General features: G+C 46.7%; 1 protein-coding gene across 1 annotated transcript in view; it reads left to right on the plus strand.

Moving 5' to 3' along the window:
* Positions 1–1,576: 1,576 nt before the first annotated feature.
* Positions 1,577–12,435, plus strand: part of LOC142850286 (guanine nucleotide-binding protein G(q) subunit alpha) — a 235,972-nt gene continuing 225,113 nt past the window's right edge. The window contains exon 1 of the mRNA XM_075973634.1: positions 1,577–1,949. Coding sequence (XP_075829749.1) covers positions 1,814–1,949 — 136 coding nt within the window. The 5' untranslated portion in view covers positions 1,577–1,813. The remainder of the gene's footprint in view (positions 1,950–12,435) is intronic.

Below are 12,435 nucleotides of genomic sequence, written 5' to 3' on the forward strand. Positions count from 1 at the left end.
ACTGGAGGAAAGACCTAGGCGTCCAAGATTGTTCGTTCTGAATTTGTAGTTACGACCTTACATTGCGGCCTGGTTCAACAGGAGCAGTTCATGGGAAGCACAAAATGTGAAGGCCTCAGCTTCTATAAAGGCAGGAAAATCATACGAATCTCACCTCTTGTTGAGACACACTGAATTTGAATGAACACCCCCCCCCCCAAATAGAACCTTGAGTGAACAAGATCTTTTCTGTTTATTAGCAAACTGTCTCAAATTAGAAGTGTAAAAACTAAACAGAATTTTGCTTCAACGATATTAAGTTTTTTTTTTTTATTGTCTTCTCCCCCTTTTCTTTGGTACAAGGTCTCATACTGCTCAGGTAGCAATCCTCCTGCCTCAGTCTGTTGAATGTGTAGCTTATGGGCGTAAACCACCATTACCCGCCTCTGCCCCTTTATTTTGTACTACTTGGCTTTCTCCCAGACGTCATCCTTAACTGTCAAGGTGCAGAAGGGTCAATCCTGTCTGTTTAACAGTGTGCTGGTGGAAGACAGAAAGCACTTCAGTGACCCGAAAAGTTGGAACCTATCAGGAGGCTCTTGGAAACTTGGGCAGCTTCATTTTTCTCTTCCGATTCAGATTCCTATCTGGAGATACCGAGGACAGTTCCGTCCACAAATCTCTCGGTAACTGCCCCCCACCCCCTGGGAGTCATTAAGAATCGTTTCTCTTCCATGGTACAGAGTACCCCACTTTCTACGACGGCTCTAGGGTTAGAGGCCACTCGAGGCACTCAATGGCGTTTTAGAAATAGGAAAGGGCAGCAGGGCTGCAGGGCGGCCCGAGGCGCAGCGCGTGGGCACCGCGCAGGAATCCTGCGGCGCCGGCGGCCGGAGGGGCAGGCCGAGGCCGCCATGTTCTCGCCGACAACGCCCCGAAGGCTCGCGGCAGCCGAAGGTCGGTGTTCGCCCGCCGGCCCCGCTCGAGCGGCCGTGACCGTCGCGCCCCGGCCGGGCCAGCGCGGGAGGGAGGTGGCTGTGGAGCGGGGCGGGCAGCCGGGGGCGGGGCGAGCTGCCTGGGGCGGGGCGAGCAGCGCTCGAGCCGTCCTGGAGGGGCTGCGGCACCGCCTCCCTCGCTGCGCCCGCCCCCTGCGCCCGCCCTCCTCGCGCCGCCGCCGCCTCCCTCCCGGATCTGTGCTCCAGTTCAGAGAAAGGAGAAAATGTGTGTGTGTGGCGAGGGGGAGGGCGAGCACTGAGCAGCCGCGGCGCGCCTGGCAATCGGGCCGGGTGGGCGTCCGGCGGAGGCGGGGGCGGAGGCGGGGAGCGCGCGGCGGCCGGCTGCCCGGTTTGCGCGCGAGCCGAGTGGGCGCGGGCAGGCCGAGGGCGCCCGGAGCCGAATCGGGTGGCGGCGAGGAGCGGACGCGCTGGGCGCGCGGAGGAGCCGTCGGCGGTCGCTCGCTGCGGGGCCGCCTCGGTGAATGAGCTCGGGCCGCTGGGCGCACAGCCTAGGGCAGCGGCGGCGGCGGCGCGGGGCGCCAGGAGGGCCGCGCGCTCCCCGGGAAGGCGGCGTGTGAGCGCGGCCGGGCGCGGCGGCCTTTCCTCGCGCGCCCCAGGCCCCCTGCCCCCGCTCGTCCCCGGCCCGCTTGGGCTGCGGGCCCTGCCGTCGTCCTCACCGCGGCTCCCCTGAGCTCGTCCCGGACTCGCGCCCGGGCGGCTGGGTTCCGCGGCTGCCGCTGCCTCGGGGGAGCGAGGGCGGAGGGTGTGTGTGTGTGTGTGTGTGTGTGCGCGCGTGTGAGCAGGGCGCCGGCGGGGCTGCAGCGAGGCACTTCGGAAGAATGACTCTGGAGTCCATCATGGCGTGCTGCCTGAGCGAGGAGGCCAAGGAAGCCCGGAGGATCAACGACGAGATCGAGCGGCAGCTGCGCAGGGACAAGCGCGACGCCCGCCGGGAGCTCAAGCTGCTGCTGCTGGGTGAGTCCAGCCCTCGGGCCCGGGTGCCCCCCGCCCCGGGCTAGCCGCTGCCCTCCCCGCGCGCGCCCCCGGCCGGCACCCGCACCCGCGCGCGCGCACCCAGGGGCCGAGGGCCGGGGCTGCCTTGAGCGGAGCCGCGGCGTGCGCCTTCGGTGGCGGGCAGGGCCGAGCAGTGTGCGGGACGGCTGAGCGTTCGCGCGAGCGGCGCGGGTGGGCGATGGCGTGCAGTGCGGTGGCCCGCCAGCGTCCATTGTGGCGCGTTGTGGGGTGGAGAGGGAAGGGTGGAAACCGGGAGCAGACCGAGGGCTGGATTCGGCTAGGAAAAGGTGCTGTGGAAGCCGTGGCCGGCGCTCCAGAGAAACCCGGCTAATGGACTGGGCAGGGGCGGGGCGGGAAAGGTTAGCCCAAATGGGCTCTACTGTCGTCTAGGCCACTGAGAGGAGCGACCCCACAAGAGTTGCTTGGCCGGTGGTTGGTGACAGGCGTCTCTTCTGCACCATTCCTTCTGGATAAAGATGAAGGACCAGGGAGGGTTGTGCTGTGTGGTTGTTGACAGCGGATGGGTATCTTTTGTTTAACGAGGCGACCCAGATGTATGCCTGAATTCACTGCAGTTTCTACTGGAAACCAGCGCAGCCTCTAGTTACTCTCCTGGAAACAAACAGAAACCTTTTGTTTCAAACGGACATTTTAGTATCTTGCCATCTGGGCTCCAAGAAAAACGGGAAGAATGCGAGAAAATTTCCCTCTAATCCCGTTTAAAAAAAAACAAACCAAAAACGACAACCCAACATTCTACGTTAATTTGAAGTTAGCAAGACAACTCTTTCAAATAGGAATTATATTCTTATCTCCGTGAGAATGTTGAGAACCAAGCAATCAGGGTTCACGTACAAGCTAGCATGACATAAGTCTAAGCTATTGTGGTAGGAAGCGTGAACAGTTTTGCAGGAACAGGCCTGAAAAATGTCTGCACTTGTGTTTATTTGTATGAGTAAAAATAACGCTTCTCAAACATTTCTGTAAGAAAAGGATACTGCATTGTTAGTTTCAATTTGAGAAGCGCCCTCCTCCCCTTTTTTTTTATCTGGAGCATTCAATCTGCTGGCTCCAGGAACCCATTACCTTTGGGACTGAACTGCTTATGTTGCTTACAATCAGGAGCAAAATATATTCACAAATGGTTCCCAACGCTGTCTCCTCGCCTCGACTTAAGTCTTCATATTGAAATCCAGTTAGGTAAATGCGCAAATATAGTGTTCATAAGGAACAGAAGGCAAGGGGCAGCATGGAGAGGTGGGTTTCAGGGAAATGAAACCAGGGGAACAGGAAAATCGGTAAAGCCTGTCCACCCTTGTCATTTTGTCATTTCTGTTAACTTCTCATGACTGAAAAATGGAATGCCTTTTTTTTTTTTGAGAAGGAAAAAGCAAGGGCAAGTGGAATAAATATATAGTGTTCCAGTATACAATTAAGAGGAAAAACATGTATTTTAGAGATTTTCTCTGAGACCTGGGTTTTAATTTTCCTTTGTTTACAGTCTTCATATGTTTGTGTTTAGCTAGGAACAGGGCATTTGAGGTCTTGTTAACCAAACTTATTTGCCTGAAATTTGACAGCTCGAGGTTTCCCAGCAGCTATGAGTTGGTTCAGTTTGCCAGAGGGCCTAGGTTTAAATGCCTGAGAAAGGAATACACTTAAGAGATACTTAATTACATGCTATGTATTTTAATAATATATCATGCTTTTAAAAATGAACGTGGAAATGATTGCTAAGAAAAAACCCCACAGTTTTACTGCTAAAAAAGTGGTAGGTATAAGTGTGTGGCTGCCTTCCCCTCACTTATTATACCTTTGAGCAGGGTTTCACGCAGCCTCACCTCACATATCAAAGACAGACCGTAAGAGGTGGGAGAAAGATTTGCTGTTTATTCAGCACCTACATTCATGAGCAGTGTTTAAAAACCATAGTTATCTGTCAGAAACAGGAGCCTGGACATCACTGAGCCATCGCTACTGACCTCAGGCTAGATCAGCTTCTCCCCCTGTGCAGTGCCCACACTATTTGTGTAGTCATGGCAGACATTAAGTGTGGATCTGTGTGTGTGTATGGGGATGTGACTTTGTAAGCTTAGTTTAGCAAGGGACTACTGAGTGTTGATTTGAACAAGGAAGGATTTTGGGGAGGGGCTCCTTTGGGAAATTCCTGGTCCTGCTGCTTTGTGAGAAGTCTTCATTCCTTAGTTCTGTTGTTTGTTTTCCCAACCCCCATCCAGAGGAGATCACAGAATATATTCCCTCACAGTTTCTAGAGGAGATCACAGAATATTCCTTCACAGTGTAAAGTTCCTCCTGCAGCTTTGATCATTTGTTTATGTGGAGGGATCACCTGTGTGTTGAAATGAAATTCTGTGTAAAATTGTTTTCAAAGTAAGTTTTAGTTCAAGGCTGACGTTCATGGGTTTGCTCCACAGGGTTGTAATGCATTGTTCACGTAATTTTTTTATTTCTTAATACTGTAGCAGTATCACAAAACTGTGGCTATCTGTGTGACAGTAAAATTTGGGCTCTTTTGAGTCCTAATGCTGCACTTATGCCAGCGTGATCCACATTTATTCTATGGTTACACATTTTGGTTTTATTCTTCTTGAAGAACAATCTCTGACTTTTTGTCACACTAAGAGCTTCATTTTAACTTTGTCATTTTTGTCTTGTTCTCTTTCATTCATTCACATTAGTGTGTGTTTTCTTTGACACCTCAAAGAAAACTATATTCTATATAGAATATAGTAGAAGATAATTGATATTTAATATCTTGCCTTTATAGTTGAAACATCATGGTTATTCCAATTTCTTAGGAGCAAATGGCCCTGAATGCTTTAGGTCATAAATAATCACGGGGAAGTTTTATTTGATTCCTTGAAGATATTACCTGTCTCCCCTTTGACCTGTTGTTTTACATGTGCTTAAAATCTCTACTCTGTAGACCTTAGTCATCAAATTAGCAAAACCTTTATATTTATGGATTCGTCCTATTGAAAATAGGCAGTGTTTAGGTCAGTCTTAAATGGAAGAACATATGTATTTGGCCTTTGGGAGTGAATCACACACATTTAACAGTTTTTATCTGTTCCATTCCGCAAGCTTATGAGGGTAGGACTGTGTTTGTTTTGTTCACTGCTAAATTCTAGCTTCTAGGACTGAGTCTGTAAGAGTCGTCTTAATCAATACTTGCTGAAAACATAAAATTCTGTCTCTTGAAGAAAGTCACATGTAGCTCTTTGAGCCAGCAAGTTACACATGCATCCCAGGGTGTTGGACGCCTGCGCAGTATGGTATGTTTTATGCTGGGTATGTTAGAATGGGAATCTAACCCAGCACCTCACACTTACTAGGCAAGTATAAAGTGCTCCAACTTTATACTTCTTATTATGAGACAAGTTCTCACTAAGTTGTCTAGGGAAACTACGCATTTGGATCCTCCTGCTTTGTTCTCTTGACCAGCTAAGATCGCAAACCTGCACTGCTAGGCCCAGGCCAGTCATGCTCATAGAATGTAAATTTCAAGACAACGAGTCTGTTCTATACTTTGATTACTGTTTATCATATAAAGGCTAGTTTAAATACATCGTATTTTTACTGGATATTATTCTCCCATGACACATTGATTATAGTGAATTTTTAATATTCCTTTGATGATCAGGCATATTTTTGTGGTTAATACATCGACATGAAGGAAACTTCAGTGGTTAAGTACAGACTGTTAGGAATTGGAATTTGTATTGAAAATTATAGGTATAAAGCAAGAAGGGACCTGGAAGGTTGGGAGTGGGTGCTTTGTCCAACTTAAGTTAGAGAGTATTGCTTTGTGCACATTTAAGTGTTCTTCCAATTCCCCTTAAGTAGCTGTCAGGTTGGCTGCCCTGAACCTCCTGCCCTGGAGATACCAAATTATGATGCTGCTGTAATGACTGACCACTTGTCTTGTTTTGATGCTTTTTCATCTTTTTAAAATAAGTGTTGAATTACATTTTCAAAAACCAAGATTTATTTGTATGTATTTCCTCCCTTTTTTTTTTAAAGAAAAACAAAAAATGAAGTATTTATATCTGAAGGCTGAAATGGGGCCAGGATGTAGAAATGGAAGCTGTAGCTCTGACTGACAGTCTTCAGAGTAAGGTTTTTCACAGAGCTGTGTGTATTCTCTATCCTTAGCTGACATACACCTGTCAGTTTTGGAATTATGAATCTTCATCAGAGAGTTTTGGACTAAATTAAAGCCCCACTGAGGGTCTTTCTGTGTGAAGTTATTCTGTGTGAATCTGTTCAAATATTTGTATGGCGGGGTTGAGAAGAGAACCAGAAGAGCCGTCTAGAAGCCATCTTGTTTACCACAAACAAATTCAGGAGCTCCTTCTTAGAAATACTAACCCAGTTCCCCTTTACGAGGTGGCTTATGTTCATTTTTCAGAAGTACTCAATAAATATAGTTAGGGCATTATTATTACTATTATTATTATTATTATTATTAATTATTATTATTATTATGACAGATGAGTTTCTAAGGACCCGAAACAGGTTTTGTAGCTATGAGGCTATTTGTGCTATGCTAAACTTAGCAGAAAAGGGAAAAGGTTTTTCTTCATGATCCAGCCAAGCTTTATATTGGAGAAGAAATGAACAGGATTTTCCAGGGTGATTTTGCTTCCAGCATCCACATCAGTTTTTCTTTGAAGGGAGCTGTTGATGTTAGTGGAATGATGATTGGGGTTGAAGAGGGAAAATCGGGAGTGAAGGAGATGTCTTGGAAGAGAGAAGCCATTTTCAGGTTGGAAATGTTTTCTCAAGAAGGCGGCGGGGCTGTCTCCTGCAGTCCTGGTGGATTGGGTTGAGAGGGATACATACATTTGTAGCAACAGTTTAAACTCATTTCTTGGCTGAAGAGGCAAGCAAGTGGTAATTATCAAAGGGAAACTTCTACAGTGGCTTTTTGATCATCATTAAGATTTGCGCAGAATTAATCCTAGGGAAGTGTGAAATAGCAATAGAAGATAAGATGTGTGATTGTTGGTAATTAAATCTGTGGCAGTAATTGTACAGCAAACAGAGCATTTTCTCGTGTTTTGCTGAGTGGAGTAACATGAAAGACAGTTGCTCTCAGACCCGGACCCTGTTTTGCTAAGCGGTAGTTGCTAACGGTGTTTCCCATTTACTTATGATTTGTTATCTTATCTAATGAGTGGCAGTATGGCAGAAGGACCTGTCCATACTGACAAGATGAATTCTTGTCCAAAGTGGTCATGAATCTGCATTACATAGCAAAGTAAACCCAAACTGCACTTGCCATGTTAGTTAGAGCGGGGGTGGGGGGTAGGGGGAGTGGGGGGTGGGTTAGCCTTCATACTACCTGTTGTTTCTGAAGTCAGCACGGAGTATTTGCTAAAAGCTTTTAATTTTTATCTTTTGATGCAGGGGGTTGACTCTAGGGACCCATGTGTACTAACCATGTGCCTACTGCAGAGCTACAGCTCACCTCCAGCCTCATTATAGTTCAGTATTAAAGAACAAAATTAGTATCATTCATAAGTAAAATTGTGAAGTTCTTGCAAATCCACTTACTAAACAAATACTTGTCAATGACTGGAATATAAACTTTTCATCCAGATTTTCTTCCCAGTCATATATTAAGAAAAAATAGCCACCCATCGGATGCTGTCCACATGAAGAAATGTTAATCACTTCTGCTAAAGCTATCTGCTGCCTAAGACGTTGCTTAGTTATGTGCCAACAGGAAGGACCTAGTCTCTAGGCAATTTCTTGGTTGCCTATGTCATCTTGCTGGCTTTCCTGTTGCTTCTTCATGTAAAAGAAAAGGCAAAATGTATTGTAGAGCGTTGTATGGCATTCCCACAAGCAGGGAGAGCAGGTTGTCTGAAGAGTGTGATTCCTAAGTTTATGGTCATTGTTTCCTTGAATCAGGTCATGTTTTGCTGGGAACTGAGACACTCCTGGAATGAAGCTCCTGGGGGCAAATGTGGTGTCTCTTGGATCTCTGTGTCTCAGCATTACACCAAGCACTGGTGACCTTACCCTGCCTTTATTTTCAATAAGTAGAGGTGTGCAGGCAGCTGGATTCCCACAACAAAGAAGAGTAGTTGGAGAGAATGAATGCGAATTTCTTGCCTTTTTTCTGATGGGTTTAGTCTGTCTGTTCTCTGCTTTCTGTTTCTCTTTGTTGAGTAGTAGCCCCTAGGGCACACAGTCAGAGAGGCCCTGTGTTTTAGAGGTGGAAGGCTTTGCGTCTTCCTGGCTTTCCACTCACTTTCTGCTAAGAATTTTTCAATGTCACATTGCTTCAGGATGGAAAGCCGTAGACGCAGCTGGTCCGGTGGAGTGCTGGTAGCCACACAAGACCTTTGAAATTTCAGAGTCCCATACACAGTTATTGCAGGGTTAATCTTGGATTGTGGCCAGTTGGATTGCTTTAGAAACAAAGTAGTTTCAAGTAAGTGTTTAATGGATTGTGGTGTGGTTGGGATCTGAAGTGTTATTAATGTCATTAGATTCCCGAAACCTCACAGAAGGGAACAATAATTGATCCACAAATTAAGGAGAAAGGGGTAGAGTGAAACTTTTTGGCTCTGCTACAGGAAGTGAGCAGTCATGTTTAGAACTCAGTATGTACATTCCTTGGAGATAGTCTTGTGATTCCCCCCCCCCCCCGCCCCCTTTGGAGAACTGAAAACATGAATTGCCTTTTTCAAGAATTTGACTTTTTTTGATCATTATTTGTTAAAAACTGGAAATAGAATTCCTTTTAAAGGTTTCTTTTGTGTTTTAAAACATTCCATTGTTTTTATTTTTATTTTTTGTGTGTGTACAGTCTTTTCTGTAGGAGTGGCAGTGTCATCACTGGTCTCTTTGCCACCGTTTATAACCTGGTAGCTGTAACTGTCTGGAGAGGTGCTTGTACTCTGCTCAGCTTTTCTTCAGGCTTACAGTTTTGGGTACCCCATCCCATATGAATACCTCCCACCTGTTTATTCTCTCTTGAGTTAGTGAGGCCCCTTAGATGTTTCTGCATGCATATTTCCTCAGACTTTGAGAACTTCCCGTTTCTGTTAGATGTCATGTGGCGGTGAGCTGTATGTGAAGTTGAGTGCCTCAACACATTGAAAGAAGGGCCCTGTCATCGGAGTAAAGGCTCTGGTCTGCAAAGCAAAATGCACCATTACCCGACAGAATGTCACATCCTTCTTCCTTTTCTAGAGGGCAGGGACTTGAGATTGGTTCATGATTACCAGCAGAGAGCTAGTGAGCCAGGCAGGGTAATCTAATGGGCTGCTGGGTTTGCAAATAGGATGCTGTGTGCTTGCTGGAATGGGGAAGGTCCTTTGGGCTGACGGCTGTGTGATGTAACAGCACATCTTTGCTAGGTAGGCAGCGCCTTGAACACTCTGGTCTCAGTTTTTTTGAGAGCCTTAATCGTGTCTCTTTCTGATTGCATCTCTGTACAGATCATTAGGGAGGATGTCTCTTTGTTATACCTAGTCAGTCTGGGGTACATTCCTTTAGCGTGTGTGTTGGTGTGTTTCAAGGTAAAGACACAGTGGTCTTTTTTCTTTTGCCACGTGAATTGACATTTTAAGGTCTGTACTTCACAGAATGCTTGCCTTATAATCAGTGTGTGTTCTTTCTGCACATGGCGGATGCAATTTTCCTCTTGTCCTAGAGAGATGACCCATTTCCTGTGACTGGTTCTAATAATACAGGATGACTTTAATTCTTGTTCATAGTTTGCCCTTAAAAGAATTGCAGGATACTTAAGTGCTTATTAACTCTCTTCGCTCTGTAGCTCTTGTGGCATATTTTTGAGGACTGACAAGTCATACAATGATTTGAAACGACCACAGACTGGCTTTGTGAAATAATTAAACACGATTGTGGAGCCATTGGAATAGCTGACGTATATCCCCCCCACACCTGTAAAAGGCAGTCAGTATTCCTGCCCCACCCCGGTGATCTCTGCTTAGATTGTTTGTTTTTTCTATAGAAACGTGGACTAAAGACATGAAATGAGAAAGATCTCCAAGGACCATGTGAACTTAGAAACTCCCTTCTCTTTTGTAGAGTTGGACTCCAGTTACTTTTTGTCCAAGTTCATCTGCGGATGAGGGGTCTGAGTATGTGGGAGAGGGGAGGGCTCTCCACTTCCTTTACGGGCTGTATAAGGAAGCATTGCCAGACTGGTAGGCTTCTTTCTGTAGACTAGCTTGGATCTTCTCTCTCCTGGCAGTAACTCAGTGTGATGCCAACAGCCCTGCTGGTGGTGGTGGGGTGGACAGGGCGCTCCTGCTCAGTAAGCAAGGCCTGGGAGGGAATGAGGCTTTAGCTGTCCAGCGCTCCCTCCTACTGCCTGGCGTGCTGCTGATAGGAGCTCTGTCTTCACAGGGAGTGGTATCAAAATCCTTCTGTCATATCAGCATGGGTCTCTTGCTTCCTACAGGAAAGGCGATATCCTGGGAGGCACGGGGTGGAGCTGGAGAGGCAGTGCCTGTTCCCTGGTCTGCTTAGGCAGGGGTCCTTTATTTATTTATTTTTTTAAACTACTCTTGCCAGCTTCCTCTGACTTGATGCTTTTGTTTTTGTTTCACTGGGCTTTAAGCGTTGCTTCTACTAGTTGACAAATAATCTCTGTTCCCCAAGTGAGACTGCCATTTTCTGTGAGTGATTACAGGTAGGCTGGTGAGGTGGGCATTAAGGCCCCACATTCCAAAGAGGAACACACTGGAGGGTCTTCTGTATTTGTTTGGAGCTAGTAGGAAAGATGTAAACAGGAAAGATGCAGCAGTAAGCGGAGCATTCATGTTCATTACATCACTGTACCCCTCCTTGGGGCTTATAGTATAGCCAGGAAAATATCCGTGGCAGGGACAGATAAAGAGTTTTATGCTTTTTTTGTTTTAGATGTATTTGGACCATTCTAGTTGGCATGTACACAGTTGAGAAGAACCATAAGGAAGCAACTTCCTGTGTCCCTTGTCTGCATCTCTAGAAGAACTGTAGTCAAAGAAACACCAGCAGGACTCTCACTGAGGTCTTGGGAAAAATGAGATGAGCCAGATTCTGCCAGAGATGCCAGGCTGGTAACTGACGTCGCCAAAGCCTGCTGTCTTCTCGGCATCGTAGTATAAGGCTCTTGGTTTTGCTCTTGGACTTGGGGTTGGACAGTAGTAAGGCGAGAATAGTTGCACAGTCACAGGGCAGAGACTAGAGATGGGAATCTAAGGTGTGGAGAGGCAGAGAGTGCTGCTGCTGTGTTCACCAGGCTCTGGAAGGGTGGCAGGGGAGCAAAGGAGAAATGGCTGTCCTTCTGCCCTGTGGCCTTCACCAGGAAGAGCAGGCCAGTGCTTCTTCCTCCTCCAGCCTCTCTCTCCCATCTCTTGGTCTTCATTCTCAGTCCTCAGGGGTGAGTTGGGAGATGGGCAGTCAGGGCATCTTGGGTTGGGTGGGGGACTGTGCTTTGCAGTCACTCTCCTGTAGATTAGGGTTCAGTTCAGAGCTCATGTGCAGCAGAGTCTTGCAGAGAACCATCCACATTTAAAAGGAAAGGTTGCAGCCTGGCTCCACCGTGGCTTTTCTTAATTTTTGTTTTCTGTCAACTCCTTGAGGTGCATAAAACCCTGCTCTCCTGTGAGGTCGTGAGGGTGCGTCGTGAGCCACCCTCGCCCAGGAAGTGCTTTTATTTGGCTTGCTTCTGTAGCAGAGCTCATTTCAGCTGCCCAGAGCAGTAAGAAGATAAGCAGTATCTTGAGCTGTTCTTGCCAGATAGATTGATACTCAGAGGCATGTTTTGTTGAAAGAACTTAAACATTTTAATAGAGAAGAGGCAATCAAGGATCAAGGGGGTCGTCATCTTCAGTTCTATTGTGGCCTCCTCCTCCTCCTCTTCGTCATCTTCTCCTTCTTAACATCTAGAGTCACATGTAGCTCAGGCTGGTCATGAATTCACTATGTGGCCGAATTCACTGTGTAGCTAAACTTTATTATGTAGCTGACTTTAAATTCTTGATCCTCTGCCTCTATCTCCTTAGTTAAGTGCTGGATTTATAGGCATGGGCCTCCATACTCAATTCAGTGTGGTACTGGGGATGGAACCCAGGGCTTCCTGCATACTAGGCAAGATTTCTCTAATTGAACCGTTCCCCAGTCCTCTAATGTAGACTTTTAAAAAGATTTTTGAGTATGAGCCTACACTCTGGGCATTGACCCCACAACCAGGTGCTTGCTGAGCTTTCTTATCAGTGAACACATCTGAGCCCCCTTACCTAGCATTTCTTTTATTTTTATTTTTTAATTTTTTGAGACAGGCTTTCTTTATGTAGCTCTCACTGTCTTTGAACTCACTCTGTAGACCAGGCTGGTCTTGAACTCACAAAGATCTTCCTGCCTCTGCCTCCTAACCTTCATAGTGCTGGGATTAAAG

The sequence above is a fragment of the Microtus pennsylvanicus genome, chromosome 5 (genome assembly GCF_037038515.1).
Source record: "Microtus pennsylvanicus isolate mMicPen1 chromosome 5, mMicPen1.hap1, whole genome shotgun sequence".
Lineage (NCBI taxonomy): Eukaryota > Metazoa > Chordata > Mammalia > Rodentia > Cricetidae > Microtus > Microtus pennsylvanicus.